Raw genomic sequence first — 15,622 nt, forward strand, 5'->3', positions numbered from 1 at the left:
AAGCGTGGGTGCTTCTCTGGCCATTGACTAGAGCGAGTGGAACCGGAGTTACATCTTGGACGTCAAATGGGCGCCACGATAGTTATATATAGTGTTCCATGTTATTTCCACTATTGCTATCTCAGCAAATTTTCATTGCTATTACAATATGGTTATGTGAACGATCGATAGGTTCATAATTTCATTCATTCCTATTTCAATATCGGTTTACGATCGATAGGTTTATAATTACCTGCATCTCAAAATCGTTATTTGAACGATACATTCTGATTTGCATGCTTTTCAATATCGGTTTATGAACGATACATTGTAATTCACATGCATTTCAATATCGTTGTATGAACGATACATTCAAGATTTTGTTTATATTGGGGTGTAGATCAAATACTTTTATTTTGTTGATCGGTGATAGGACTTAATTCACGTTTGTTTGAAATTCCATTTGTTAAATTCATGTTTGAGTTTTATCTCGTTGAGTTAATTGTTGTTGATAGTTCCATGTTAGGAACTTTATAATTCTCCATATGTTTTTGTTTATAATGGTGTCAGATTTGTTAACATTTAAATTGCGTTTATAAATAAACATCTTGTAAACGCAGTTGCTTTTGGTGTCTTCCGTAATCTAGTCCCAACCCGGCTTCATCCTGTGACAATTGGTTTCTGATGTATTTATAATGCGTTGGCTTAAAAAGAGCCCCCTCCCAATGGTCCCCACCGGGATTTCACCCCATGTCCCCTTCTAGGGAACTGCCACAACCTAACGTTGATCCCATTCCTGTCAATTGAGGTACCTTAATAGCTCTTTAAGGACAGGATGTTAGAATTAAAAGACCGCATGCACAAAAAACTGATTTACTAATTAGTATTAGCATTTCAGCCTTCGCGGCATTCCACTTCCGACATTTTACTGTGGAGACCGTTTGCTTTTTTTGCGTCACTTGCGTCAAATCTTAAAGGAATAAATGATTGGCATACATCAGAGTCAAACTTTAAAGGAAGATCTCAAGACGCCATGGAAAGATGGCATTCTCGATTATTATTTTAGATGACTTAGATATAATGAGCAAAATGTTATTACTGTCTGAAGTAAAGATTCCTGAATTGTAAGGCTATTTGCATCATTTGTGCCAATATGAATATTAATAAGTTTGATGCTGATACAGGCCTGACTTCTTTGCATCTTAGTCTGTGTTATTCCTACATTAATTAAAGAGCGGCAAGTATTTTCCGGAACAGTTTATGGTGCGTACCTACGACTGTGTACATTATTCGGCTAATCACATTATGCGATTTAGTGACACTATTTCTCATTCAACTGCAACTTCACGAAAGGTCGATCCTTAAGTTTTAGTTGTAGCTGGTGACTCGGTATTGTGTAACTTATGGGTGTAACAAGCCGCTTTATAATTGAAACAGGCATTGTTTTGAAGGGAACTCACGTATATATTTCTTTGAATTTGACTATTAAGGGCACAACATGCTGACTTACAAAGGTAAGTTTGTCTCCTTAAATTTCGTGAAAATACAGTTTATTTCTTTGTGTGCTCTCTTGTCATAGTAGGGATCGTTTGAAGTAGGTTTTGGAATTTGTTCGTATAGTCAAGCCTATTTGTTTTCTCCATACCATATTTCCAGTTTTAAAATAATCGTCTCGTTTCGATAGATTATTACCTGACATATTTTCGTCGTACAGGTAGAGTTCATTCACACTTAGAAAACTATACAAATTACCTTGCAATCAAATGCATTCCTTGCCCACGACTGGAAATTGTTTTCGCTTCAAAATGTTAATCATTATGTGATTGTAGAGCTCAAATTGTCTACCTGTGATTACGATCTTGTAGAGTTGACCTAGATTATTTTGTTTACCATGTACAGACAATAAAGCAAATTGATATAGTAAGATAGCACAGTTGCCTAATTCCATTAAAATTACAAGATGGCATAACATTAAGTTTGTCCGTTATTGAAAGGTAAATATGTTCTTAGCGAATGTTGGTCTGTGTGATTAACATTTATTTATCTGATTAAAATAATAGTAGACCCATTCATATATAATTTAGATAAAGGTAATATGTGGTAGTACCGTTAACATAAGTTAATTCTATGCGAAGACACCGATATTACAGAAAAATATATTTGTTTTTCATTTTGACTAATTAAGTATGTATTTTTAATTTAGAACAAATGTAAACAAATTCAAAAGATAACTTCCTTTCAATTTGTTTTTTATACTAAAGGCAGAATTAGGTAAATCCACCTCACCATTTATCCATTGGTTACAATACATGAACAATATTTGAGCGTAGAACCTTGAAATATATTGAAAACACTATAGTTTGAAAATAGAATCACATATTTGAAACGACAGGTTTGATGATGTTCACTGAAATGTTTTAAAATTATTTGATCAATCAGAGATGGGGTGTATTTAATCTCCCATTTCAAATTACTGGACCAGTCTGACATGTTTTGTTGGTGGGTCGGGTACGAGTGGTGTTAACGTCATTACAATTTTGGCGGACCTGACTTCGAATCTCCGTAGAGTATGTTAAAAAATTTCTAATCTGTATGTTAATATTAAAAAATAATTCTGCCTACTGATATCAATCATTCTTCTGTAGAATGTAGGGAAAGCACTTTCTGTTCAGTCTGGTGTATATTTATAATTCTATATGATTAATTCTATGAGTAACGTAATTGTTTGGTGATGAGTGCTTAGTCATGAGGGGATATGGTCCCGTGTGTGCAGGCAATGCGACGGGTGCCGTTTACTGGACGACCTGGGTTCGAATCTCCGTGGAGTATGAATTAAACATTATCTACTGTTGAAGGCCTGAAAAAATGTGACAGTACCGTTTATCCTCAGGTGTGAATGGGGTACAATACGGATATAAAAAGTGTTGATTATCAAGTGAATAATAACAGAGCCCGAGGCAGCCATCTATATATATATATATATATATATATATATATATATATATATATATATATATATATATATATATATATATATATATATATATGATAGGATCTTCATGGAAAGGTATTACACTTTCCATACAAAGGTTTAGATATCTTTTGAATTCGTTAAAATATAGTAAATATACTATTTTCTCACTAAGATAATTCTCAGATTTCAATGTTTTCACATCATGAGGGAAATGACTAATTCAAAACGTACTATAAAGTGTTCAAAAGATATATTTTTTCCTACTAGCATTCTTTATAATGATCGTGTGCTTCTTTTGTACTGCGTCGAATCTTCTAATTTATAACTATACACCATGAAATATTTATTTTATCTACGGTCATCGAACCAGTTGGCCAATATTAAACTTGTGAATATCAAGATTCTGTCAACAATGACTCTATACATTTAAAACATTGAAAATACAAATTTGTTGATGTGCAGCAATTTTTCATGGCTGGAGAAGATGGATTCAGTACACCTCATAGACTAAAACATGTGTAGTATCTTAAAAATTATATAGTACAACAAAACTTCATAATACGAAAGAAATGAGGCGGTGGAGCAATATACAGTTTTCCATTTACATGAAATGAAAGTTATCTTAGTCCGGTGTCCATTTTCTTCAATGTTGAACCATCCTTTCGCTACTTTAGCACTAATTTCAAAAGGAGAGTGTGGAGATCGCTTTCAATTGGACCATGCCCGATCGACTGGGTTCAGATATTCAACATCCTTAAGGTACCTTGTTGACCAATGAAGACCATTCTTATCCATAATATATGGCAATCCTTCGCGCCAAATAAAGTCTGCAGTATAGCAAGTCGTTGTAATGCCGTCAGCGAACGGAATGACTCTGGCAGTCTTTTACAAAATTATGTTCCTGTGGATGTTCTTGGGCGTTGCGGCACAATCAAATGTTCACGAAAGAATTGCAGAGATTATGCTGAAAAAGATTGCAATTTATTTTTATTAGAGCTTTGAAAATTTTCTCTGGAAGGAAAACAAAACGGACAAATTCGTGGAGTATTTTCTTTTAGATATTATTACTGTCCAGCGATGATTCTCTCTACAACCATTGCTACAGTTAGACACTTACATTAACACCGCTAAATTCCCTACTATTCTGGGTCTGCAAATTGTATGAAAAGACTTGCTGAAAATGAAAGATTAATGTATTCTCTACCTGCAAGCCTGTCACAGAATTGTAACCGAGTGGGTTTTCGGACTAAATGAACAAGACAAACACAATGTGGGAAAGATGGAAATTTATGAATGAATTAATAATTATAAATATATGATGTAAAAATACAATCGAAAATAAACAAAACAAATATTAAATAAAATGAAGTGCAGATCCAAGAACACTCAGGGACTGCACATACCCTCAAACAGTATTTTGTTCAACAAGATATTCACAAAATCTCGAACAAAATTATATTAAGGTTCAACATATTCTTTGAAACCACTTAAGGTTCAACATGATCTTTGAAACCACTTAAGGTTCAACATGATCTTTGAAACCACTTAAGGTTCAACATGATCTTTGAAACCACTTAAGGTTCAACATGATCTTTGAAACCACTTAAGGTTCAACATAATCTTGTCATCTACCATAACAGTCAGCTACAAACAGTCAGCTATACACACAGTCAGAAACATCTTCAAACACAGTCAGAAACATCTTCAAACACAGTCAGAAACAGCTACAATAAAACCAAATTGGACATAATAGTTTCTGTATAATCTCTAGATCTATGATAATACTTTAAATCTGCGTTGTAATAAACACGTTATTACGCGATAACACAGTACAAACCGAATAAGCTTCGCCTATGAAATAAAAAGAATGTAAATTTAACACTTACCCCTATGGCTGGAGAATAAAGGAGAGTGTATACTCCATGACGTGATCCAAAAACGACCAGTGTGGTTTTCAGAGATTCGTCTTACTTAAATCCATAGGAGAGTGAGTACAAGTCGGGGTAGAATACCCGTGCATATCATGTTAGTCATGACACCTGACACAAGTAATCTGTGGCTAGGTACATGTTAATACAGTCGCTTACCTGGAAAAACACATTCACCCTATATAACGTTGTACGCATGTACAACGAGAAATAGTCTAATTGTTTTTAAAACAAAACCAAGTTATTTCTTTGCCTAATTCTGTGACAAAGCCAAGGACAGATATGTCTCGAAGAGTATACCTAAGCTGTATTGCAATGGTTTGTGTGGCATTTGTTACAGATTAAATTACCTCGATGAGCACAAAATGCCGTATACTGATATTGTGGCCTGGCTTGAGAACAAGACACGTGTTTTTTCCACTAACATTAAATAATTCTGTCTAGCCAGAGAATCTCCATATTTTTTAAATTACTTTTTATAGGTATGAATAAGAATTCTTACCTCACCATTATGTCAAATTTGTTTCTCTCATAAAAAGACGGCCAGATATGTTGATTCTAAATGAAGTCTCACCAGAGCTTCATAAAAAGGTGTTGTTCAAAGATTGTTCTATTTCTAGCAATGGCGATCTTATTGGAGGCAAGGTCAGGCACATTACTACACACTTGCAAACCATTGATGTAAAAGTCTTCCAAGCAGTATAGGAGGATATAGCACCATGATCTATTACTGACGGACCCTTGACAATCAAAAGTGATCACAATAGCTCAAGCCATTATTCTGTTCATTTGAGCTAATACTTTCTTTCCTGTAGACAAATGCCATTACGTGTAAGACGATACAGGGGAAAACAACAGGATACATTTTTATTGCCCTATCATCACACATTTTGATTTTTTGATAAAATGGTTAATAGTGCAATAACTTGTTATTTTCAAATATAAATACAAGATCTTTAGTAAATGCAATTCATGCTGAATTTCGTCAAGTCATGAACGCATTAATGAATCTTTTACTGAGAGGTTGCTGTTTTGAAAACAGCATTTTAGGAAAACTATATATCGACTACTCCATTATATATACGAACCAAAATATGTTTTATTAAACAAATGAAGCAGTTTGTAATTGGTCACAATTTAAATACAGAATAATTAGACAGGATTTCCTTGTTAACGTTGGAAACGATCCGTATTGTACAATGTTAAACAATTAGTCTAATCCCGTTATAGCGATAGAAAATTAATAGTGTTTTCCTTAAAACCGAAAACAAATATAAGCCTTAGAAAATCCCCTTTTTCTGTTTGGAAAAAATAAGTAACCTCAACTCTTAAGGTCTGCTTCTTGCTTTGGGGATACATCGAATGAGGTTTACCTCTTGTTGTTACAATTCGCTTTGTCACGGCTTTTGGCCTTTAATATGATGTTAGAAAAGGAAGAGCCAAGTGCACTCTTCGTTCAGGACCAGATGAGAGTCTTCTTGCGAAAGTTACCTATCGAGTTCGTACATTTGAAACCTATCAGGATGTTATATTCTTGTTTGATTTTAACCTCATAAATCAAGAAAATCTTGCACATGACGACAAACGTCAGGTATGCATTTCAGTTCTTACTGGAGGGATTTTATTATTGTACTTGCTTTAATCTCTATTTGGAACTTTCATTACAATATGAGTGAAAGTTTCTCTAGAAATTAGTCTTATATCTTTGTGCACTAAATCAATACGGTGTTTCAGGGCCCGTGTAATTTTACCATGTAGTTTTATCCTAAATAAAACTGTTTAACTTTTGTGCATTTTGTATTTGAACATGTAATTTCAAAACAATAGTTCTTAAAGCTATCGTGAATATCGTTTTATTACACGAGTTTTCAACATATAATTTATCGCAAAATTTAGGATGAGTAGAGACAGATTATGATAAATATTGTTGTTCAGTGAAAGGTCTGGTCTGGAGAAGTATTACATTGGTTTCCGATATAAGTAGAATGCAATGGCTTTAAGGGGAGCCTCCCCCCAGTGACCCCCACCGAGATTTCACCCCAACTCCTCGACTAGGGGACTGTCACAACCTAGTATTAATCCCACTCCTGACACTTGAGGACCATTCATAGCGCTGTAAGGACTGAATATTAAAAATAAGAGATCGAGTGCACAATAAACTGTTTTACTATTAAGTCCGAGCGTTCCAGCCTTCGCGGCATTCCACTTTCGCTACTGCATGGTCGAGACCGTGTGCATTTTTTTTGCGTCGGTGGAGTCAAATCGTAAAGGAAGAAATGATTGGCATACATTAGGGTCAAACTTTAAACTGAGAACACAAGAGACCTTGTAGAGATAGTATGATTGATTATTTTAGTAGATGACTTAGATCTTATGAGCAAAAAGAAATTATGGTCGGAACTTAAGTTCTCTGACATATATGGCTATTTATATCATCTGTGCCAATATGAATATTAATGCATTTGGTGCTGATACAGACCCGAATTATTTGCATCTTATTCTGTATCATTCATATTGAATTAAAGAGCGGCAAGTATTTTCCGGAACGTGTTATAGTGCCGAACTACGACTGTGCCCTGTATTGGCCTAATCAGATTATGCGATTTAGTGACCTTATCTCTCATTCAACTGCAACGTCACGAAAGGTATAGTCTGATGTTTTAGCTGTAGTGGGTGACTTGGTGTTGTGTATCTTATGGGTGTGACAAGACGATTTATACTTGAAACAGGCATTGTTTTGAAGGGAACTCACGTATATTTTTCTTTGAATTTGACTAGCAAGGATACAACATGCTGACTTACAAAGGTAAGTGTGTCGCCTGACATTCTGTAAAAATACAGCTTATTTCTTTGTGTGCTTTCTTTTGATAACAATGATCGTTTGACAGTTGGTTTTCGAATTACACGTTCAGTCAAGCCTAATTGTTTTCTCCATATCAGCTTTCCAGTTTAAAAATAATCGGATCGTCTGGAGAGATTACCTGGTATTTAGTATTAAAACAGTACATTTTATTCGTAACACATTTATTCCTCATACTGATACAGTTCACTCACACTTAGAAAACTGTACACATTATCTTGAAATCAAAAGCATTCCTCGCCGACTGACTAGTAATTGTTTTCGCTTCAAACTGTATATACTTACTGTGTGATTGTAGAACTCAAATTCTTACAGTAGGATAGTACGGCTGCGTAAATACATATAAATTACAACATGGCATATTAGGTTCGTCCGCTCAGTAGGTAAATATTTGTTTTTTAAAAGTAGTTCTACTATTCTGTCATCACCATTTACCTGATTAATATAAATCAGTATTAATTAATATAATCAGTATTAATTAATATAATCAGTATTAATTAATATAATCAGTATTAATTAATATAATCAGTATTAATTAATATAATCAGTAAACTGATTAATATATAATTTAGGTAAAGGCAATTCCTGGTAGTACCGTTGATATATAGTTTAGTAAGGTTTAGTTATGAGATGACAACAATGCTTTTTATTTGTTTGTCTGTTTGAGTAATTAATAATGTATTTGAATTTACTATAACTCCCACTCCATTTGTTGGGGCGGGTTACGGGTGTTATTAAAGTCATTAACAAATATCCTCACCAGCCATATATGGGATTCATTACTTTGGTTTATACAAATGGCAAGAATATATCATGTACATCGACTTGAATGGCGTTACATGAAAGTCGAGCAAGACAGCACACATGATGCATGTCGTAAACAAATTTATACGAACTTGATACTGCCTCACATAAGTTTTAAGGTCATCTGGCCCCTCTAAATTCAAATCTAAATGGTCATGTACCTTAGATAACACACACACACGATGACTGGTTCACATCATCATATATTGTAATCACTAATATGTACAAAAAATATTAATTTGAAAATAGTATCACAAATTATGATATAAAAAAGTTTGACTATGGAGGAATGTGGGATCGAGATGGCTAAACTCTTCAAAACACAATAACAAAAGAAGACTTTATATAATCTATATACGACGTTTGGTGGCTACTATTAGAATCTGCCAGAGAAAACAACATACAAGATACATCAATAAAGTAGATTACACAGACGGAGCATAGAGAAACGGAAACACTTTTTCAAAGCCTTTTTCGGCACCGTATTGGTACTGTTTAGAAAAGAAAAAATACAAAAATGAGAAGAATAACATACAGAGTAACTAAATGTTATACCCGATCTTAATTTAACGAACTTAATGTATGAATGCATTATGCTTGGATAGCGGAGCTGGTCATTTTAAATGGTCAATACTTATCTACCCGTGAAATTGCTATCGAAGCGTCACGTAAATTGAGTGGAAATACAGAACGCACCATGTATTGCTCCTTATTAGGTTAACGTGGCAACTGTAAAAATTCGAGTGTTATCGAAACTTTAGATTGCTCTTCCTGAAAAGGTAGCATGGGGAAATATTTTCTTCCTTGATTTAAGCTTGACAGAAGCTTTTTCAGGAATTTTAAAAGGATAGAAATAATAAAGCTATTGTTCGAAAAACACATTTGAAGTGAAAGATAAAACAAACATAAGCTCCTTGGCGTTTGCACAGAGGATAAAAAAAAACAGATTTCCTATAAACTGCCTTTACTTGTTTTATAAGGGCTACAGTTTCAAAATCTACAATAAAGTTGTTCAATGCTTAACAACTTCAAATCAGTTGACACGTTGAGACACACACGTTGAACTTTGTTATTATTTGTTTTGGCTGCTTTTTTAAACGGCCTTGATACAAGACTAACAATTACGTGTATCAAACCTTTGGCAAGGAAAAACGGTTTAATACATTCGGATGGTACTGCTAACATACTTTTTTATGCACTAGAAGTTGTATGTTCTAACGCGACAACAATTTAAGATTGACTTTTAACTCTTTGCAATTTGAGGAACAGTAGTATTGGACACTCGCCCCTTGCCTAACACAAATTAGAAACGAGAAAAAACAAACCCAAGTAAATCGGGTGTTTGGCAGATCCAAGTATAAAAATAAGAGCTTGTAAATAATGACTACGGTAAGACTTAGTTGAAAAAATAAACAATTAACTTCTTATTTGTTTCTAGCTTTTTCTCGGCTCGTTGCAAATAAACGAAAAAGATATAATAAAAAAGCAAAATACGTTGCAGTTAACATAAAATATTTACAGGAAGATATATAAAACATCTGTTAAGCTTTCAAGAGAAGCTGCTAAGCGGTGGAACACTGATGCTTGATGGATACGTAGCCTTGAAACTGAGGCTTGATGGATACGTAGCCTTTAAAACTGAGGCTTGATGCATGCGTAACCTTTAAAACTGAGGCTTGATGGATACGTAACCTTGACAACTGAGGCTTGATGGATACGTAGCCTTGAAAACGGAGGCTTGATGGATACGTAGACTTGTAAACTGTGGCTTGATGGATACGTATTCTTTAAAACTGAGGCTTGATGGATACGTAGCCTTTAAAACTGAGGCTTGATGGATACGTAGCCTTTAAAACTGAGGCTTGATGGATACGTAGCCTTAAAAACTGAGGCTTGATGGATATAAACTTTGGTCAAAATATCTCTAACTATTATGAGTAGATATTACGAAATATTTTATGAGTGAAGCGGATAAACGTAAATTAGCACCAGTGGTCCACCACTTATGACTATACTTAGTGTTTCCACTTGAAATATTTCAAATTATCCACCCAAAATAACGTAGATTGCATTTTATTATATACTTTTAAGGCAAAAGCCGTCGAGTTCCACGGATATTGTTCTCCATTCTGTGCGCATGCGATTGACGCCTGCACTACTACATTACTAAAAGAAGTTCAACTATTTTACAATAATTTTATAACAGCAACTTTTAAAATTTTGGGGTTGTACACATCATTTTTCAAACTGAGTATTTGGAGAAATTAATGACTGTTTTCGAACAAATTACGAGGACTGAATCAGTGAACATTGCTGAAATTAGTGTTTGCACAAAACATCAGAAAGATTTGAGAGCGAAACATCTTTAATCAAAAGATTCTTATGATGAACATAATGCTTGCATTGTTTTGGGTTCTTTATTTTATTGTATTTATTCATGGAACCATACTTGAATGTTAGTCTTGTCAAACTTACAGCTCAGTTCGTTCACATTGCTATTGCCAAAACCCCACTGTCGCGTTTAATCCGGTTTGCCATAAACATTCATCAATAGCCGATTTCTCCATCATTTTTAAACTCTTTGATGATTGTGCTATTTTTTACTTGAATAATAAATGTGTTTTATTATGGGTTTTCCTAAAAATGTGTCCGTTTGTCCTAGAGTGTAAAATTTATTCTCTATTGTATGGATGTATGGGTGACAGAATATCAAATAGAAGCAGGTCATTTAAGTCCAGTCACTAATGTTTTTTTTCTGATTATTAGGTGTTTTTGATGGCGCCTCCTAATTGATTGCATAAATATATAATAGAGGGTTTTAAGAGATTACACATTTTAATATGTGTGCATCTCATGAGAGAGGAATAAGAAGAGGCAAAAGGAGAAGAAAATTGAACTAGGCCTAAATATGGAAATAGAGGTGTGACTAACATGATCTTAAACTAATTAATATAAAATAACGAAAAACATTAAATTTTCTAAAATTGAACAAATAATTTTTTCCCAATAATACAAAGTAATCATGTCAAAAGAACTCAGTGTTGTGAATTAAATCACAGAGTCAAGAAAGTTTTATAACAAGCAAGTCAAAATATGTCAAGTTCTGAGTGAATTACAATGGCATTCTAAATAAGTTCTAATATTGAATCTGTTGATGGGCGGTTAGTCTTGAAAGTATTAATGTGCCTGACGTTTGACGATGTACCAACAGCCCCTTGATGTTTCGCAATAATATACTTCACAAAATATCCATGTCTGAATTCAGTATAATTCGAAATTGTTGTTTCTGTCCAAACAAATTATTGATGGGCATTTAGGATTTCCAGTAAATACAAATTTGAATTAATCATTCTACCCAAATGAGATATTGAACACAAATAAAAGACTGCGTCTGCTAAAGATGGTAATGCAAAAGAAAGTAATTTGTCAAGTAAATATCATTATATAAAAAGCTAAGACACAAAATTAAAATCAGGATGAGGGTTTAAAGTTCATCTCCAGAATATTCTAAGTTGTCATTAAGACACGGTCCATTACTGAAATTATCATAAAGAACATGGCATACGTCAGATAGAACAGGTTATTCCATGGGGGTATTCCATTGTACAAGACTCAGATTAAGAAAAGCATTTTTACATTTTAGAATGATCAAAATATTCGATATATTATCACCTAGTGATACTAGCTATGCATTATGTTATTTACAAAATCAATGGCTCTAGTCAGGTACAAATTGACCTTGATTTGGGCAAAGTCAAGTAGAAAATACAAATCTATATAACATCTAACCATTAAGAAATAAAAGACAACAGATATCACCAATTTAATGCACATGACAATGTTTATAAAATGAGAAAGGAATGTAGTTATATCAGTGATATGTCCGTTGTGACGATAAAAGTGATATCGCCGATGTGGCAATATAATTTTCATATCTTTAATGTATTTAAATATCTCAAAATAAAATATATAACACAAACGTAGAAGAAAATGTAAACTCTTTATCACTGTATGATTTAGTGGATACCAACACTCCTCGTATAGCAATTTTGAAACAGTCATGTAAATAACGAGAAAAGGAATTTTAAGACTTTGACATAAAATAGATTCTACAGATTGAAAATAAGTGATGTAAAAAATTAATATGACTAAAGAAATGGCACAGAAAATAAATTCAAAAATTAAAAACTGTATTGAGCTTTCGACGACGAAATGCGCTTGCAGGTCTTGTGTCCTTTTAGGACTAAAGGCTTGTCTACATACTCCCGTAACATAAACATCAAAATTCAAAACTATTGGACTCATCTTATGAGCACAAAGTTGAAGCATTACATGGAACATACATGACAGACACATGAATGCCATAATTTACTTGCATATTATGAGATGAGTTAAGGAGAGGTGTTGTGTGTGTGATTTGGATTTGTTAACGTAGCTTTTAACAATTTTTCAGTCATATTGCTACGATGTCTGCAGTGTGATAGTTTATAGTGATGTCTAGCACTGGGGCATCATGCCGTAGACATGTAGCACGATGTCCCACCCAGTCACATTATCCTGACACCAGGCCGACCAGTCCTAACACTAACCTCTTAATGCATAGCGCCAAGCAAGGCAGCTGTTAGTACCACTTTTGTAAGTCATTGGCATGACTCGGCCGGGGATCGAACCCACGACCTCCCGCATCCGAGGCGAACGCTCTAACCACTAGGCCACCGGAGCGGTACGTAAGGAGAGGCTTACACCACCATGTAGTAGACTGCGCAAAAAAGTAAACAACAATGATATTGTCAAATAATTCGCAGATATTAAGATATTAAAGTCACACTAATCTTTCAAGAAGTAAACGAAAAATAAATACATCAACTCTAGCGTGAAGTTTAGTTTTAAAAGCAGAACAGATTATATACCAACCAAGGCAATATATTATGCTTTCTTGGTTTTGTATTTTTATTTTATCTAAGGAATAGGCACCAATAAAGGAGAACAACTATGCTTAGGATTCGTGCCTGTCAATCATTTACAATTATGTGGTAAAGACAAGGGCAGGTATAGTTCGATAATTCGATGCAAGGTATACAATTCACTTTCGTTTGTTTACAGTTGTTTGATTATGGTTTTAGTCCACTTCCAAAATGATAAATTACTTGCATTCCTCATCTTTAGATTTTGATTGCTTAAACTATCATGAGAATAAAGAAAAAAATATCAAAGTACATAACATATATTATAGCTTGTATGAATGTTTTCTTCTTTTCCTAACTCTTATGCATTTTGTGGCTTTATATAACAATTGTTAATATTCCAGGACATCATGGCGCTAACGCGTTGTAACCGTTAGTGAAATATTGTTATTAATAGTTTCATCTTTGAACCGCATAATTAGTCCCCCGTGCTTTAAACAGCACTCCATTTGTTCCAAATGAGAAATGGGCACGTGGATTTAAACATATGCTGTAAAAAGAAAATGCCCTGAGTGAATTAAACGCACTCATACCAGCGTACAACTGTTCGAAGCACATGCACACGATTTCGTTCTGTGAAAGGTAGACTAAACACACATAGTGAATTTTAAAACAAATATTGTCCTCAAGGGAGCTAGGGAATTCGCGGTGATTGTTTTGCCATTTTACACATCTCGAGGGATAACTAGAACAAAGTAAGTAAAAACGCGTATTATTTAGCCACTTAGAATCAAAAGAAAATCAGATATAGATGAAACATGGAGCAAAGGACAGTAGTAACTTTTAATGTTTCTTTTGCGCAACATGAATAATGATACAAATCTATAAGTGAGTTCAACATTTTTTCATACAGGTAATAAAAACAGTTCAGGTCTTAGCAGGAAAACAAAAAGGTCGGCATCGAGAGATAATGCCTATTATTAAATTTACACTTCAACGTGAAATTCTTGTAAGCTTGTACGGACTACGTCAACAAATTCATACGATATGTTACGTTGCTGCAGAAGAGTCAGCCTTATGAACTCACATTTTAAATTAATCTGAAATCTTTCACTGTCGTAAAGGGATTGATGAAACTTCGCAGTTGATTTGGATATAAACGATTTACAACCCAAGCAAACGTGATTATCAAAATATATTCTAGTGAAATGGAAAGAATATGAAGGACTATTGTCATTTGGGAACCATATAAACATAGCTTAACACTAAAATAAATTACGTCTGCTTTTGTGAGATTTAACCGGCATTGATGACCGTGCCTTGGGTAATGGGCCAGATATTCAAACGAAAAGTAAAAATCAAAAAAATCAAAAAAGGAAGCTTATTTTTTAAAGTACAATCGATTACCATTATTGTTTGACAAGAAGACTGTACACTTTCACAATGCTGACACCAGGAACGTATTCAGAGAACTGTGTTGCATGACTAAGGTCAGGCCACCCTTATACTGTGTGTTATTTAAATAGTTTTGATTAATTAGCGGCTATGAGATTTATTGATAGCTTGAACTATCTATGATGTGTCTTAAAACATGTCAATAGCTCCTTAATATGGAAACATATTTTTATAAAAAAATGTTTGCATAATTCATTCTGCGAACTGTAAATAAAGTGGAAATCGCAGTATGGCATTAAAGATTATACAATGTTATAAATAGTTTATCGCTAATCATGTACTGTATGAAACAAGTAACGAAACGCTTCTAGTAGCGAAACAGTTTTTGATACTTTACATCCGGTGATAGAATGAACAATTTTAAAAATATTTTGGCTACATAGATCAAAACTAATTTTTAACTACCAGATGTACAGGCGTAAGTTTAAAACTTCGCTCTGATGGAATTAGATGGCTTGCTTCATTACGGGGCAGCAAAACAAGTAGATGTTTCATAAACGCTCGGAGACCTACAACGGTAGTAAAGCTGGGGTCTGTTCCGACGGTAGGATTCAACCCAGCACCTTTCATTTCGGGAGTGCGGAAAGCTAACACTACACAAGCACTTTCTATTTCTCCATTACCTGCCTCTTACGATATACACGACAATGTAGCAGGCCTAGCTACATCTCCGAGCCCGCATGAGAACACGCCAATGGAAACATTGGACCATATTTCA

The 15,622-nt window shown here is 34.2% G+C and overlaps 1 protein-coding gene across 2 annotated transcripts in view; it reads left to right on the top strand.

The window, feature by feature from the left end:
- Window positions 1-944: 944 nt before the first annotated feature.
- The window catches only part of LOC149786375 (lewis-type alpha-(1,3)-fucosyltransferase-like), a 31,945-nt gene continuing 17,267 nt past the window's right edge, over window positions 945-15,622 (top strand). The window contains exon 1 of one of the 2 annotated variants that reach the window (XM_089976793.1): window positions 945-1,493. In XM_089976793.1, coding sequence (XP_089832919.1) covers window positions 1,478-1,493 — 16 coding nt within the window. In that variant the 5' untranslated portion in view covers window positions 945-1,477. Of the gene's footprint in view, window positions 1,494-7,448; window positions 7,688-15,622 lie in introns of those variants that run through there. The other variant, XM_089976792.1, reaches the window with a different exon arrangement.

This window comes from Sinohyriopsis cumingii, chromosome 12, assembly GCF_028554795.1.
Source record: "Sinohyriopsis cumingii isolate HCF-2022 chromosome 12, ASM2855479v2, whole genome shotgun sequence".
In the NCBI taxonomy this organism is placed as follows: Eukaryota; Metazoa; Mollusca; class Bivalvia; order Unionida; family Unionidae; genus Sinohyriopsis; species Sinohyriopsis cumingii.